Here is a 17,509-nt window from a genome sequence, read left to right on the forward strand (position 1 = left end):
TCTGGTATTCATTTTTAATATCTTCAGGGGATTTTGAATTAAATTAGCTTTAATTGTTCTGTGGAAAGGCCTTTTAAATTCCCTCAACAGTATAAAGAGGACAACACCTTCTAGTGGTTTCTTCCTAATTTACATAGATTTTCACACAAGGTTAAAAAGGTCAACCGTTCCTATTTCCCAAACATTATTTAGAATACAATTTAAAAAGTGTCACCTCCTTCCAGTCTTTACCATAACTGATCACTAGAGGGAGACAAAATATTAACAGGATAGTTTTAGGAGCATTGATTTTGGGGGGGGGGGGGGGATAAGTCTAACATGATCAAAATGCTAGGAGAGAGAAAATGAAAAAAAAAATGCATTTTAGAAAAAAGGAGAAGTATTCAGAGATTTCATAGCATGTTTTACATATACTTTTTTGTGTTGATAGTGATTGATCTGAAAATCATTAATGCACAACACATGTCATCTTAAGGCCCTTTACAGTGACAATTTGACCAGATCATACAGTCAGACTCATTGACTCTTCAGCATTCCCTCATACCAAGCATGCTTGTAGCAACACTGGAGAGGAAAACTCCCTTTTAAGATTTAAGTAACTTGCCTTTTTACATATCCAAAAGGAAAAGCATAACTAATGAACTGTAAGCTGAAATTACAGGTGTGATACATCATTTGAAAGCTAAAATCTTCTAGTTTTTGAAAATATAAACCGTGTGACTAAAACACAGCCTAGACTGCCTGAGTTCAAACGTGACACAAGTTTTTTTTTTTCTTTTGGAAAATAATAGGTCTTTTTTGAATAGCAGTGACAGAGACATGCTTTAGAATAGGCATGCATCATTATTTTACATTTATTCTGCATTATGTCAACAACAACTGCAGAGAATTTCAGTCTTCTAGGTATAACAGTTCTAGAGATATGGGACTTTTAAAGTCATACAGAAGTCTTATTTAAATGTAAAATCCTTCTGGCTTAAACATGTATATAAATGTATGTATGTATATAAATTATCAGAACATTTCTATTTCTAAAAGAATCCTGTCTTAAAATCTGTGGGGGGGGGGGGGGGGGGGGGGTTTCATTATCTTATGCAGACTACTTAGTTATACGTCAGCTTGTACACCTAAATTTGGCCAGTCATATATCAAAGATCATCTGTCAATCAAATTCTTTTAGTCATAGCAACTAGATTCATATGTCACAGCTAATATACACAACGGTTGAAATAAAAAATAAGAATAAGTTACTCTACCATTGAGTTATGTCCCAGTGTTCACGGGGATGGATGTCTGTGTCTTCGGCAGGCGTAGAGCTAACAGGCTTAGATGAAGACAACAGCTTTGCCAACTCTGAAAGTTCAACTAGACAAAAACAGTCCAAAGATTCTATAGCTACCTCAGATGCTGCCTGACCTTCCAGAGAACAAATGATATTCAGAGTGGTGCCAATTAACTTATTTTTAATAGAATAAATCTTTTTGTAAAGAATCCCAATAAATCATATGGCTTGTGGGATGGACGGTTCAACAGAGCTATGGCTCTGGGTGAGTTGGGCAACTGTATTGAAAAGATATCTAGGATCATTCTTATTCTCCTTATTAATGAGGAGAAATATGCTGTTCTTGCTTTATGAAGGGTCATGTTATACAAAAGTAAACTGTTTTTGCAGACTAGATAGGATTCCTTTAGGAATGTAGAGGGCCATTTTCTCTCCAATTTCCTAGCGTTTTGCTTCAAAGTGTGCAGCTATTAAACCAGTGAGTCAGCTTTCTTTTTTTACAGTTTTTCTCCACACATAAATGCTTTCTCTTTTGCTGATAGTCTAAGGCTTTGTTTCTGAATTGCTTTTAGATATGTTGGATGTCAAAATTTTCAAAAACTGCTGACTCACCATGATGCTAATTTTTCTTTCTACATCTGATGGTCTTCAAAGAACATGACTCAAATTGCCCGCTTGTGGATATTTCAGAAATTAGTCTACAGGTTTAACTGCTAATTGAGAATCATGTTTACCCTTCTCTTACAGTATTTGTTGTCTGCATTTCACTTTTTTTTTTACTCACTTATAGTATTCATCATATGTTTATTTATTTTGCATGAATAGAACGTGTTAGCCTTTCCTAAGCTGAATTGTGGATCTATTTTATCATGTAGGGTTGAGTTTTTCTAGACTAGATCTTTGTGTGGGGATGATTTGTCTTATTTATGGACTTGCTCTTCCCTTTCAGTTTAGGAAACAAAGCTTAACCAAACCTGCTGTCTAGACAGACGTTTTTTCAGAAGTAACTGAGATTATAAAAGAAAACAGGAAGAGGTCACAGAACTATATTTAAGTGGTTTTTTTTGTTTGTTTTTTTTTTGTATTATCCACTGTTAAACCTCCTTTTTACATCATACTCTTGAATTTGGTCTTTAATGGGAATATGTTAAAAATATTTAATTTAACCACATCTTTTTTTGTTGAAGAGAATTGTTTCCATAGCATTGTTGTTTTGTATTTCCACATACAGAACCATCCTTCTTATTCAAAATGCATGAGAAGAATTCAGCTTCGTTCTTCTTAGTGATGAAGTGAAAATGCTTGAAATTGACAATCAGTTCAAATACAGTTATTTTGAGGATTATGTGCACATGTAAACAAAGAAATGCTTTTGTCATAGTCAGAGAAGAAAGTAAGGTCTGCATTTTTCCTGATAGGTACGCAATGACTATGAGAGCCAAACTGAGAATGAAATCCAGGCAATCGCATTATAAGATTTCATGTGTTGTTGGAATACATTTGTTAATTAACCAAAATTCTACTCAAAAATTTGTAATTTAATTTGCTTTATTTGCTGGCATTTTAATCCAGTTCCATCATGATGAACACTTTTAGCGCAGTGATTTTTGGGACCATCACTGGGACCAACACTTGCAACATCTTCCACAGATTGTTTATAGGGTCCACTACAGGACCTTGAAATTTTTTGTTTTTTATGGAGCACCTTCTTCATTGCCAAAACTGTTTGAAATCATTGTCAGGCTGGAACACCAAGCCATCTTCAGTGCCTTGATGAAAGGTTTTGGTTTAAAATACCAATCAATGGTTTTGAATATCTTCCATTTTCTTCCAGTTTTTCCCACAGTGTATTTATTCACACCAACCTGCTTGCGTATTGTAGATTCACCCTTTCAAACCTCGTGCAGCTCTTTGGTCTTAGCTGTGGTTAGGTGCTGTTAAAACAGGTAATGAGTGGAAGACAGAGAAACTCTTTAAGGATATATAAAAACCAGACATCTTGTTTATTTGTGGTTGAACAAATGCTTATTTTCCTTAATAATTTACAAATAGGTTCTTTAAAAATCCTACAATATGATTTCCTTGACTTATTTTCTCATGTTGTCTTTCACTGTTAAAGTCAGTGTTGGGCACGTTACTTTGAAAAAGTAATTAGTTATAGTTACTAGTTACTTCTCCCAAAAAGTAACTGAGTTACTAACTGAGTTACTCCACAATAAAAGTAACTAGTTACTAGTAAAAGTAACTATTGCGTTACTTTTGCGTTTCTCGCCCCCGTAAACCTCACCACCCAGCCCCCACCTTCTCGCCGTGTGTTTCCAAAGCCAGCTGAATAGAGAGGACGACAAAGACAAGAACCTGCAGAGAGTTTAGCAGTTATTGCAACTCAACGTAAATGACATCAGGGGGAACGCGATGTGAAGTTTTATAACAGGACATTCAGATCTGGTGAGTATATGAAATTAATAACTGGGGATGTCTAATTCTGAAATCCTGTGTGTTTGGGTTGTTATAGATACTGCAACATCTATCTATCTATCTATCTATCTATCTATCTATCTATCTATCTATCTATCTATCTATCTATCTATCTATCTATCTATCTATCTATCTATCTATCTAGATGTATACTCTGTGTGTGACATAAAATATGGATCTCCATCCCTGCCACAAAGGCCATCAAATAATGTTTAAAATAAAAAATACAGTAGGTTGAGAAGGCAGAGCATCCATCCATCCATCCATCCATCCATCCATCCATCCATCCATCCATCCATCCATCCATCCATCCATCCATCCATCCAGATTTCTCCCTTTCTCCATATAGGCTATCATTTCTGGCTGTTGTCAGGTTCATTTGATCGTTCACGCTCTCCATACTTCTCCTGTGGCGCGAGCACAGAGCGACTGTTGCGCGCCTTTAGCGAGCATGCGCGTTTCCTGTCGCTTGCGCGGTGACTCGTGCCGCCTGCGCTGTGTGGAGATGCAGAGGAAACCGTTATGTGATGGGGAAACGCAGCTCTACGTAACACCGGTATTTCCATGTGGAAAACGCTGTTTTGCTGCTGGAGTCATCCTCACTCTCCATCTCTCTGTGTGTGCTGTACGTTAACACCCGCCAGCAGAAACACCCACCTATTCAACTGACAGACGGAATCTCATCCTCCCCTCTCTCATGACAAGGCGCGCACCTCTGGATGACCTAAAATAAATCTTTAATATCTCTTAAACAAAAGTAGCACAAACAATATTTTTTTCTGCACAAATCTGCACTAACGTTGCACTAACCATTCAGTCTATTTGCAGAGTTTTTTGACGTGGGTGGGGTGTCAGCTTCACGCAGCTGCGCACGAGTCCTATCATGAAAAAAGGTTCATTGCGCGACCTAAGTAACGCGCAGTAACGGGGTGCCTGCAATGGTAACTGCGTTATAGTTACAGTCAAAGTAATTAGTTAGATTACTCGTTACTAAAACAAGATAACGGCGTTAGTAACGCCGTTACTTTCAACGCCGTTAGTCCCATCACTGGTTAAAGTGTACCTCATGACTTTGAAATATATAAATATTTTTATGTAATTTTAGAAATAATATATTTATGAACTTCCAGTTCCTTTAAATGACCTCATATAGACATTTCATAAGGGCTTTTCTAATCTGTTCACTTATTTCCTCAATTTTTCTCTAAAACAGATGATTTCTTTCTCTAAAATACCCAGCAGAGGGCGCCCTTGTAGCAATAAAACACATTTAATCCGGCAGCAAATCGCGCCAGGCCAGTGCGCAGGATGTCAGATCCATCCCAGCGGATTTAAAGTCGATCCGGATGATCGGCAGGATCGAGTGGACCTGTGGGACCGAGCTGCCAGTTGCTCTGTGGTTTCCACTGGGTGATCACTGGAGGAGGGGGGGCAAAGCATAAATAAAAAAAAATCGGAATTTAAGAATTGTGTTATTGACCAGAAAGGGAAGGAGGAAGAGGTCTGCAAGGAGGACCCAGTTGATCAATCTTCCAGATTACGCACGGTGAATGTTGGCCGGTGTCTGGGTCTGCAAAGGAGCGACACAATCAGATACAATCAGAAGGTAGGAGAGAAGCTTTACTCATTCCAATTCATTCCCTGGATGTGTTCCGTTTATACAGAGTATGATCATTTAGATTAACATCAATTGATGGTCTTCCACGCAAATCCCATCCCTCAATAACCTGCACAGATCCACTAGGATGAAATAGGAGCGCACTTTGACACTGTGTGAATGAACCCGTGGCTAAATTACTACAGTTGACATGCCTTGTGTGTGTTACTATAAGAGTATGTGAGTGAGACCCCCCCACCCCATCCCCAGTCTAATTCTGGCACAGTGGGAGTGTGTGCGCGGCTGGAATTACAGCGGTTGCTGCATCTGCTGCAGAGAGGGGCTTCAACAGGTTTATAGAGCAGAGACAGCCTATAGAGGATGAGGGGGTTAGTGGGGGATCTGAGGCGATGAGAGCCTCTGAGGGGAGGAATAGAAAAAGTGACAGCTGCCAGGGGACTGCAGATTTAGCGTGTTGTGTTGTGCTCCTTTCAGGAACAGTAACCAAGCAGCATGGAGCTGATGAAAATTGTGTTATCCCTTCCCATTCTTCTCTCTCCTGCATGGACCATATCCCGTCACTCCTACCTGGACAGCATCCTCCCCCCTCATCCAGGTAAGGTATCAGCAGCAGCAATGTACTGTAAGCTTAAAGAATTTCACATGAGTGTTTCTATTCAGCAAAGCAGAGGAGCCTCCTCCCAGCCTTCAGGTTCTTGGATGAGGCATTGAGGTTTGATCCCTGTTGTCTTATGTCACCTCCTCCACCTCCGCTATTTCCTCCTCCTCCTCGGCTTTGGAAGAGAGGCACACCTGTAAGTTTCCATGCAGCAAGCGGCCTGTACTTGCACTTCCACCGTGGGCCATTTACTGAAAACTTTTCTGTTTTCTTCCTCTGTTCATGTGAAGGGTGAAATGGATGAAACGCTAAGCTTATTGCAATCAAATGTTTTTGGAGGCGAAGTGTTGGATAAGAAACAGCCCGTCACTCCTACATGTTCACCAGGGCCTCCTGGTCCTCCAGGACCACAAGGTCATCAGGTAAGGAATTACTTCATATTACATGTATTCATATCTGTAGAACTCATAGCTGTAAAGAGAATGCAGTCCCATAGCATGATGCTTCCACCACCATGTCTTATCACTATGGTGATACATTCAGCACGATGTGCAGTGTTGGTTTGTCACCACACATGTTGGCCAACATCCATTTGGGTCCCAGGTGACCCAAACACTTTGATCCACACATGCATTTTCAGTGGTTTACCATAATTTTAACCCTAATCTTTCAGGTGTCAGAATAGCGACTGGAGTCTATTTAGGGGTTTTATTGGAGGGGAAGCTTTTCTTCAGCAACTAACCAATACTTGTGGTTCTGGTCAGGAAAAATAATTTTAAAAAAGGGTAAAAGGGTGTAAATAGTTTTGCAAAGCTATGTATATTAGCCTTTTAGTCTGATTAAATCATGTTCCGTTGGATGGCTGCAGACATTTTAGGCAGTTGCTGGGAATATATTGTTAAGCAGGTAAAGACAGAAAGAAATTCAGATGACCTTGTTAGCATTGATCTTGCTGCAAATGCATTGCGTTCAATACAGGTCATAGCAGCAGGATAAAAATGCTTGTGTCATTTTTCAGGGTGAAATTGGATTGCCGGGTTTAAGGGGGCCAAAAGGGAGAAAGGTGTGTGCTTTTTGAGAACTAATGTCCCTAATTCATTTATCTGCTAAGGGAATTTGTCCTTGCGTTCACAAGTGCTCTAACATTCATCTGTTCTCCTTCCATTTTTTTTTTTTTTTCTAGGGAGACATTGGACGTCCAGGGCAAAGGGTGGGCAGCTTCTCTCCTACATATGTCCTATCTCCAGTGTTCCTCTATACCCCTCTATACCTGTAATGTCTCTTCCAAGTTTTCTTTTCTCTTTGATCTGAGTTTTTATCAATACTCTCTGAATTCTCCTTTTGTTACTAAATGGGTCATGCAACATTAGTCTCAGTGGTAAAGCTTGAATTCCCATTATCCTAGTGCTGCTCGTTTGCTCTTTCTCCTCAGCTTTCCTTGGCCTCGTCCCATTCGCCTTCAGGACTAAACCCAAGTCTTGCTGATGAAGCCCCTCCATCAGGGCTCTGCTTGTGCATTTTAATCTCCCTGAGTGCTTTTGCTCCTCATGATAAATCACACAGTGCCTCTGGATGCTGCAGCTTTAATCACAGACTGCTGAATAAAAGCATGGCTGCAGCTCTGGAATGTAGTTCAGGTGTAAAGATGATATGTGGATGCTTCAGAGGCCTGTTTTAGTGTTTGCCATATGATGCTGCCACAGTGTGTTACAGTATGCTGGATGTAGGCATTTTGGATGTAATACTGAAAGTAGTGATGTGGAAAAAAATAAGGGGTATGAATACCTATATGAGGAAATGTAGTTTTTATCTTTATTGATTCCCAGGAAAGTATCATTTACATAGACATAGGCCTCTACTTCACACGGTTAACTCCAACATTTAAAATAATATGAACAAGCAGTGATTTCACTTCCCTGAGAAGGATTATAATGAAGAAATAAAGAAATAAAAAGAGAACAAGAACAAAAAACTAAAAAGGAAACAACAATGGAAAAAATTTAATTAATTCAATTTAACATATTAAGAGAGTGGATTGTTGAGATTTAATTAAGTTTGGTCTCTAAAATTGAAATCAGATCTTTTAGGTTTTACATAGTCTACCCAAATCTGCCACCACTGATATAATTTTTCAGTGTCGTGATTAAAAGAGGCTGTTATTTTTATTTTATTTTATATATGTTGAATGTTATGAAGATCCAGTCATCTAAAGTTAGTTTGTCCTGTGATAACCATTTTTTTGTAATGTTTTTTTACTTGCTGTTAATAAAATAGTCATTAAATATTTATTTCTTTTAGAGGCTTCTTGAGGAATTATAGCAAAATACATAAGCTTGATCTCCAAAGGAACATTCTGTTTGAAAATATCTTTTAAGGCATTATTTATCACTTTCCAGTAATCTTTTATAATTGGGCAGTTCCAGAAGACATGATAATGGTTTACGCTTTGATTTCTACATCTCCTCCAACATGTGGGGGGATTTCTATTGTTGTGGCATTTTTGAGCAGATGTGATATAAAATCTTACCAGATCCAAATTCTTGCCATTGTAGATGGTATCTCCACATTATTGCCCATTCCTCCTCTGTTATTGTCAAATTGCCGTCTCTTTCCCATCTTGCTTTGATATGTAGGTTTGAATCATTTTTTAGATCAATTAGGTTTTTATAGATAAGTGAAACAATTTTGCCCTTAATTTTTTATTTATAGGCATTAATAAAAAAAATCATTAGGTTTATATTTTTGTCAGTAATTGACCTAATTTGTAAATGAACCAAATTTCTTATTTGTAAATATCGGTAAAAATCCTATTTGAGTATTTTCTCTTGAGTGTTTCAAAATCACTTCAGATTTTGTTGTCCATAATTGTGCACACAGCTGTGACTCCTTTGGATGTCCAGTGCTTAAACCTGGTGTCCAGTTTATTTGGTGGGAAGTCTGGGTGGTATGCAATCCATTTTATGATTGCAAGGTCATTCTCTGTTATATGTTTTTTTTTTTCATAAAAAGTTTGGGTAAGAGGATCCAGAAAATGTACTTGTTTTTTTTTATGGCACCAACATGTGTTTTTCTGCAGGGCCGCCCTGGCGCTCCAGGTTCTCCAGGGAAACCAGGACTTCCAGGATTTCCTGGTCCCCAAGGGCCCAAAGTAAGTGTCATGACCTCTCCTCCAGGTAGTATACCCCAAAATCTTTGCCATACATAGTTTAATTTTGAGAGTCATTGATTATTATTTCTTATAAGGGAGAAAAGGGAGAGCCAGGACTCATGGGTTTACCAGGGCTGCGAGGTCCACCAGGAACAAAGGTAGCTGTGATCTTTTCATCAATGAAACAGTCAAATACTAAATGTAGACCATAACTTTCCTGCTTTTCCTTTCAGGGTTTACCTGGTTACAAAGGTGACAAGGTAATGTTTTTCTGCCAAACTGTATTTGTTTTCATAAGAAGTTGAGCTGTGTAAAGAAAGGATAATATCTCACCACACAAGGGATTCCTAGAGCTATCAAACCTACTTATTTGCCTTTATATACTAAAATAGAATCAGTGTTATTTTCTAAAACCAGTAATTTTCGTATGAGTCTCAAACTAATATTTGTTTGGAGGAATTGTTTCTCTATGTCAATCAACCCAACTGCTTACTTCATAGAAAGGAATGTTTTTAATCTCAAAATAACATCATTTACTTTTCCGTTAAAAGATGCTTAATGACATCAGAACTAGAAATTTTAAAAGTCAAAGAATTTGAAATCTCACTCATGGATTTCAGTGATTAATTACGTATATTTTTGTGTAATTCTTTTAACAAGGGAGACCGTGGGGACCGTGGCCCAGTGGGACCAAAAGGAGATAAGGTTTGTTTCTTTAAATAGCAGTTTCTGAAATCATGTAGAAAGTTATTTCCAATTCAAAGTTGGGTTTGAATGTGTGATTCACAATGGTTTATTGAAAATGCTCTTATAAAATGTGTTTTGTTTTGATTACAAAATTTTATTTTAATGTATTTTTTTTTCTGCTCGCCTTTGAATCATTTTCCTTTTTTCAGGGTTCAATTGGTTTGCCAGGGATGCTTGGACAGAAGGTAAAGGACAAACGCTTAAAAAGATTATAGCTACATTTCAATGCTGTTTCAGGGTTCCTATACAGTCTAAAAAGTTGGAATGTGATTCCAGTATTCTGCAGGTCTGCATAAGAATAGAAAGAGTGGAAAAATATTCATATCCAGTTGTCCAAATGATGTTTCCCTCCACAGTTTCTGTCCTTTTATTTTATTTGAGGACTTATTTCTTTCCGTGGTTTTGTAATTCCCTTTTTTTTTACCAGGGATTAGACATCAATATCTGTCAAATTATTAGTAAACCTCTGTATTTTATAAATATAAGCTTTTTAAATTCAAAATGTCATCAATAGCGTTGAGTTCGTGGTTTTACACAGTAGCCCAACAAAGGCTTGTTTTTGTTTTGAAAACATGCAAACTGGAACAGGGGTCCACCCATTTGGGATGGGGGTTGTTTTGCTTCTTTTTGTTAGACTGCAATACCTCATACCCATCTAAGTGTCTGTCTTTTTCTATGAAAAATAAGCAGAAATCTGACAGCTTTTCCCTTCTCTTAGGGTGAGGTGGGCCCAAAGGGAGAGCCTGGTGTTTCAGGGAAGAGAGGACCAGCTGGAAGACCAGGGAAAAGAGGCAAACAGGTAAACAGAAGTTTTAGTGTTTGTGTGGAGCGGACATTGATTGGACTTAAAAGAACAATAAAAATAAATCTATACGAAAATTATTCTGTGTGCGTTTTTCTGTTGCATTTTTGCAGGGTATGAAGGGCCATTCAGGAGCCCCTGGAGTCATGGGGCCCCCAGGTCCTCAAGGTCCCAATGGTCTCCCTGGGCCCCCTGGACCTCCAGCCTCAGGTGTTGAAACCAGTTCATGCACAGACCTTTGTTTCCACGTCTGCCGTAACATATTATATCCCCTGTGTGCTTAATCCATCCTCATCTCTTCCCAGGTCTCTATCTGGTGGGGGAAAAAGGGGAGAAGGGCCTGCCAGGACCACCAGGTCGCTGCAACTGTGATTCCGCACTCGGAACAAATAATGCCCCCTTCGGCAACTACTACACACAGCGACGTACCGGCAATAAACTCACTGCAGTAAGATTTTAGATGCTGAAGATGCAAACTGAACTTACCTGTATCCCTTGTATGCTCACAACCTTTCTGAGAGTCCTCTGTGCTCTTTATGTAGATATTTGTGGTGAACAATGAAGAGGAGATGGGCCGCCTTCATGTAGAAAATGCAATTGTGTTAAGAAAAGATAAGAGGATGCTATATTTTAAGGATAAAGACGGCTGGAGTCCAATACAGGTAATTACATTCAATGTATATCAACAATAGTGTATTGCAAAAAAAAAAAAAAGGAAAAAAAGAAATATTATTAGAATTTTATGGGATAGTATAAAATATTCTCATTGGAAGTAAAGGGTAGAATCTGATCTATTCTATTCTAATTCCCTTGACTATCATCCTAATAGAAGGTTAACTTTTTGACCCATAATCAACTCCTCTGCAGCTTCCAACAGGTTTTATTACATTGCCACACTACAGGTGCTGGTCATAAAATTAGAATATCATGAAAAAGTAGATTGATTTCAGTAATTCCATTTAAAAAGTGAAACTTGTATATTATATTCATACATTACATACAAACTCATATATTTCAGATGTTTATTTTGTTTAATTTTGATGATTACAAATGACAACAAATGAAAATCTCAAATTCATCATATCAGAAAATTAGAATATTGTGAAAAGGTTCAAAATTGATGGCCCCTGGTGTCACACTCTAATCAGCTAATTAACTCAAACCACCTGCAAAAGCCTTTAAATGGTCTTTCAGTCTAGTTCTATAGGCTACACAATCATGGGGAAGACTGCTGACTTGACAGTTGTCCAAAAGACGACCATCGACACCTTGCACAAGGAGGGCAAGACACAAAAGGTCATCGCTAAAGAGGCTGGCTGTTCACAGAGCTCAGTGTCCAAGCACATTAATAGAGAGGCGAAGGGAAGGAAAAGATGTGGTCGAAAAAAGTGTACAAGCAAGAGAGATAACCGCACCCTGGAGAGGATTGTGAAACAAAACCCATTCAAAAATGTGGGGGAGATTCACAAAGAGTGGACTGCAGCTGGAGTGAGTGCTTCAAGAACCACCACACACAGACGTATGAAAGACATGGGTTTCTGCTGTCGCATTCCTTGTGTCAAGCCACTCTTGAACCACAGACAGCGTCAGAAGCGTCTTGCCTGGGCTAAAGAGAAACAGGACTGGACTGCTGGTGAGTGGTCCAAAGTCATGTTCTCTGATGAAAGTAAATTTTGCATTTCCTTTGGAAATCAAGGTCCCAGAGTCTGGAGGAAAAGAAGAGAGGCACTTCATCCACGTTGCTTGAAGTCCAGTGTAAAGTTTCCACAGTCAGTGATGGTTTGGGGTGCCATGTCATCTGCTGGTGTTGGTCCATTGTGTTTTCTGAGGTCCAGGGTCAACGCAGCCACATACCAGGAAGTTTTAGAGCACTTCATGCTTCCTGCAGCTGACCAACTTTTTGGAGATGCAGATTTCATTTTCCAACAGGACTTGGCACCTGCACACAGTGCCAAAGCTACCAGTACCTGGTTGAAGGACCATGGTATCCCTGTTCTTAATTGGCCAGCAAACTCTCCTGACCTTAACCCCATAGAAAATCTATGGGGTATTGTGAAGAAGAAGATGCAATACACCAGACCCAACAATTCAGAAGAGCTAAAAGCCACTATTAGAGCAACCTGGGCTATCATAACACCTGAGCAGTGCCACAGACTGATCGACTCCATGCCACGCCGCATTGCTGCAGTAATACAGGCCAAAGGAGGCCCAACTAAATACTGAGTGCTGTACATGCTCATACTTTTCATGTTCATACTTTTCAGTTGGCCAACATTTCTATAAATCCTTTGTTTTTATTGGTCTTCAGTAATATTCTAATTTTCTGATATGATGAATTTGAGATTTTCATTTGTTGTCATTTGTAATCATCAAAATTAAACAAAATAAACATCTGAAATATATGAGTTTGTATGTAATGTATGAATATAATATACAAGTTTCACTTTTTAAATGGAATTACTGAAATCAATCTACTTTTTCATGATATTCTAATTTTATGACCAGCACCTGTATGTTTGTCTCCAACTATCTTCCCACCAACTCTGACCAGTTCACCTGAGCCTGCAGAGGAAAAATGTCCCACAGCAAGATGCTGCAAACACCATGTTTTAGCATAGGGATTAGGTTTTTAGGCTAATGTCTAGTGATGTTGTAAGATGAGCCAAGGCTTTGAAGCATGTGTCAGGTAGAGTAGGGGCGTTTTGAGGCTTGCTTCATTCAGGAACCAAAATCTATGACGTCTGAAACTTCGCTAATGCGGTACCACTCGACTGCTTTGGGAAGTGGTTCAGCTTGCCCACGAACTTCGACATGCATCTAAACAGCCTCAGTGTTCAGTCAAGATGTGGGACTTTGTAGGAGAGTTGTGGTCAATTTGATAGAGTTTGGATATAATCTAAGAATAGATTGGCTGGAAAAATAACCACTCCAGTTAGTTAAACAATTTTCGTTAGATTAAACAATATAATCACCAGAATCTGACCAAGCTACTGGTTTCAGTTGTATGATTAGTATTATTGCTTTCAGAGGAAGAGTCATTATTACAAATGGCATCTGCTGTAAGTCATGTTGGTTCAAGACCTGGATTAGTTTCTGAAAGTTGCTACGCTTGACCAGTATTTTGGCCAATGTGACCAATTTGTATTGGTTTGCCCTTTTACCAATATAGATTGGGTTAAAAAAATAAATACAAAATTAGATTAGTTGGTTTCAACAAAAGATTGGTTGGACACATAACTTCCAACCAGATTAAAACCAAAAACTTTAGAAAAACTATTATTTTTTAATCAAAATGACTAACACCTTTCATTTTGCCCATCACTGCCCAATATGCACAAGCACTTTCACTGTCTACCTGAGCTTATGTCACAAAAAGGACAGAAAACAGTGCACCTTGAAAGATTTTTCTGATTTTACACACAAAACACCTACAAAATATTTTATTTTACAGAACAATTAGGAACAATTTCAAAGGAATTTAAATGGGGAAAAAACAAGAAAAACAATTGCAAAAGAAAAATCACAAATTATAATACCAACTGTAGTCATGATTTCCACCAATAGGTGGCGACATGTTCACATTACGTAAGCTCCTTGAACTGTCGGGATTGTTGAAGCCCAAATGGTTCAATGCTTCATGAGGCTTCATCTCACCATCACCTTAGTTTAGTTTTGTCTTCAATTTAATGTTTTGTTTCAATAACTCAGTGCAATATTTGATAACTCAATATTTATGTATTGATGTTACTTCTTCAATAACTCATTGCAATATATATATATATATATATATATATATATATATATATATATATATATATATATATATATATATATATATATATATATATATATATATATATATGCTTTACACTGTATATAGCTAGCTCTTACTCATAGAAAGCATATTTAGGAATAAGGTCTTAGCTCTGTTATGCTGGTAGCCAAGTAATCAACATTTTGTTGTCAAGATTCACCTTGTGTTTTTTTTATGCAATGACAATAAAGGAAGTCTAAGTCTCTAAGTAAAGGGAGCAAAATACAAATTCATCACATCTTTATTTGTGAAAATGTCTGAAACCAACATTTATTTTTCCTTCTACTTCAAAAAAATGTAATACTGTTTTCTATTGGTCTTGCACCTAATATAAAAAAAAATACATAACATGTTGTGGATGCAACTTTCTAAAAGTTGTAAAACTATGAGGAGTTGTATATTTTAAAAAATACTATACATTCAATTATGTGTAAAAAAATATATATATATTTTCAGCCATTTCAGCAATTCCAGTCTACCGAGACCATCCCAGAGAGAGTTGGTGTATGTGGGGATGGGAAGGTTCAGGTCCAGCATGGGGAGGAGTGCGATGATGGGAACCAGATTGTCACTGACGCTTGTCTCAGTGAGTTAAATACTTCAGCTTCTTTCTTTTTCACAAATCTATTTATTTCTATTTTTTTATGACTACAATGCAAAATAAATCTCTTACTATAGAGCAGCCTAGGCTTTGCTGTTGATAGATAAGAAACATGTATCAAAGCAAAACCACAGCATGTCATTGGATGCTGAGCTCATGTGGCACAGTCTACTCTCTAGAAGATCTCCTTTTATCTTTTATTAATCCCTGACCCTTCTATTTTCCTGCCAACCCCTCACTATGCTTCTGCTTCTATCCAATTAAATTAGAAGGAAAATGCTGTGCTGGCATCACTGAACGCTGGTTAGTGTGCCAAATAAATGAGTAACATCCTCTTTCTCTCACTCTGTTGCTTTCTCACACACCCCTGCAGACTGTAAGTGGGCTTACTGTGGCGATGGATACCGACATGAGGGAATAGAAGAGTGTGATGGAAAGGATTTTGGTTATCAGACCTGCAAATCCTATCTTCCTGGGTATGTTAACTGATTATTTAGCAACACGCCAATGTGTGTGTTTTTATATGTGGTTTATATGTGGTCATTTATCAGTTAATCTTTTTTTTATGGGTATCTATTTTTTGTATTTTGATTTTCCCATTCTACAATCACGAATTGAAGGGAAAAAAGACACCTATACTGTAGGGATCTTTTTTTTTTTTTTTTTTTGGTTTAGTTTGTAAGGACATAGAGGCTATTTAAAGTTAGTGGCATTATGAATAGAGCTAGATAAGGAGCAGGTTGAGAAATAATTATAATAAAACATCTAATCAGCTAAGCTTGTATATATTTACAGTCAGAGCAATAATTTAAGTTTAAAGCAGCTGGAACTTTGACAAAAAAGGCTGGACAGAGACCAAAAAGTAATATGAGGATAGAAGTAAAAATATCTTTATACATCACCAATAGAGAAGTGCGAGATAATGATAATTAATTCGAATAAAAAACTACCTAAAACATATAACTAAGCTAAAATGCAAAAGTGGAAAAATGTGTTTTATATATTGAGCAGAACTTTGTGTTTTGTAAGCTATTATCTCCCTGCTTTACATGTGTGTTGCTTTAAACAGGAAATTTGATTTGCAACCCTTTTCTGTGCTTCTGCAGGTCCTTTGGGCAGCTTCAGTGCACTGAGTCGTGCTTCATTGATTCTACTGGCTGCAAGTACTTCACCTGAATACAGAAGGCCTCTCAGAAAGCAAAAAAATTGTTATTCAGATTTTATCTGAAGTATCAAAACTTTGAAAAAAAGGGGTGCACTGAAAGACTGCACTGAAGCAAAGCTGTTGTGTCTGCTCTAAGCCATGAGACGTCATGGAAGTTAGTGTTTTTGTTTTTTTACATCCCCTGCAGTTCCCTCTCCTGTCCCACTGAGGTTTAGTCCTGAACGTGCCTCAGAGAACAGCTCCCTTGGCTGCAGCACTGTTAGAGAAACATCAGAAAAGGCGGAAACCTTTGAACGATGCAATGACTGGATCATGTTAACTACACTGTTTAAGACTTGCAGACTGTTAATGCAGAAATAAGCTATGTGCTCCTTCATACAACACTTTTTAAAAAAAATGTTGCAATGTATTTAAATTATGAAAACCCAAGGCATCTGATGAGGGACCTTACTCCTGTGCAATGTATGACAAAATATGTATTTATGATGCGCAATGTTGGTTTTGCATGCAGATATATATATAAGTGCACAATAGACTGCTTTATCTGTTAAATGCTGTTACCAAAAAATATCCCTCTAGCAGAGAAGTTGCAAATAATCCGACAGAAAACATGAATGTCTTACTGCAAAAAAATGCAAAGAACATGTAGTTATTGAAGCAGCATGAAGTATGAATGCATAAGTGTATATTTAATAAAGTAATATCAGTATAAAGTTGGTCTTCATGTGAAAATCAGATGAAGGGATGTGGGTGAGGCTTGTGCAGGAAAGCAGCCAATCAAGGAAAAGAGTCTTGCAGCTTGTATACTAAATTATCTTTTAAATATCCATGAAACCCTTGTTATCCATGAAAGAGTTTCTTGTAAATTAGTTTCTCTTACCTGGGTCCTATTTCACAAAAGTTGAATAAAAATATTCCAGGATAAGAGATAAAGCAGAACTCGACCTCTAGCCTGATCAGTGCATCCTGGCTCCATTCGTTCCAAAGGCCAAGCCAAGCTCCATACGTGCAGCTGCCTCAAGCCAGGTGTGAGTAATCAAGCCAAGGGTCTGCAGTTTTCTTGAGGTGGATCACAGATTAATTAATTCAATAAACAAAAGCAGATCAACTAAACAGCCTAAATTCCCTAATCACTTCTCTTGACTGAGAATTTCATTATTAAAGGTGTAACTGCTTCTCAAAATAACAAATAACCTAAAAATGAACAATGGAAACCAATACGGTAACGCATGTATTTCCCATGGTTTTTAGATTTA

The 17,509-nt window shown here is 37.8% G+C and overlaps 1 protein-coding gene across 1 annotated transcript; it reads left to right on the top strand.

Annotated features, from left to right (window-relative positions):
* Nucleotides 1–5,037: 5,037 nt before the first annotated feature.
* LOC119793194 (acetylcholinesterase collagenic tail peptide-like) lies at nucleotides 5,038–16,966 on the top strand. The gene is made up of 18 exons (XM_038300232.1): nucleotides 5,038–5,366; nucleotides 5,853–5,973; nucleotides 6,039–6,172; nucleotides 6,267–6,398; nucleotides 6,995–7,039; nucleotides 7,160–7,186; nucleotides 9,053–9,124; nucleotides 9,220–9,282; nucleotides 9,358–9,384; nucleotides 9,785–9,829; nucleotides 10,021–10,056; nucleotides 10,590–10,670; nucleotides 10,787–10,883; nucleotides 10,979–11,121; nucleotides 11,216–11,335; nucleotides 14,944–15,073; nucleotides 15,462–15,564; nucleotides 16,195–16,966. The coding sequence occupies exons 2-18, from the start codon at nucleotides 5,871–5,873 to the stop codon at nucleotides 16,262–16,264; spliced, it is 1,428 nt and encodes a 475-aa protein (XP_038156160.1). The 5' UTR covers nucleotides 5,038–5,366; nucleotides 5,853–5,870; the 3' UTR covers nucleotides 16,265–16,966.
* Nucleotides 16,967–17,509: the final 543 nt, after the last annotated feature.

This window comes from Cyprinodon tularosa, unplaced genomic scaffold (assembly GCF_016077235.1).
Source record: "Cyprinodon tularosa strain WSP-4 unplaced genomic scaffold, ASM1607723v1 ctg443, whole genome shotgun sequence".
Taxonomy (NCBI): Eukaryota; Metazoa; Chordata; class Actinopteri; order Cyprinodontiformes; family Cyprinodontidae; genus Cyprinodon; species Cyprinodon tularosa.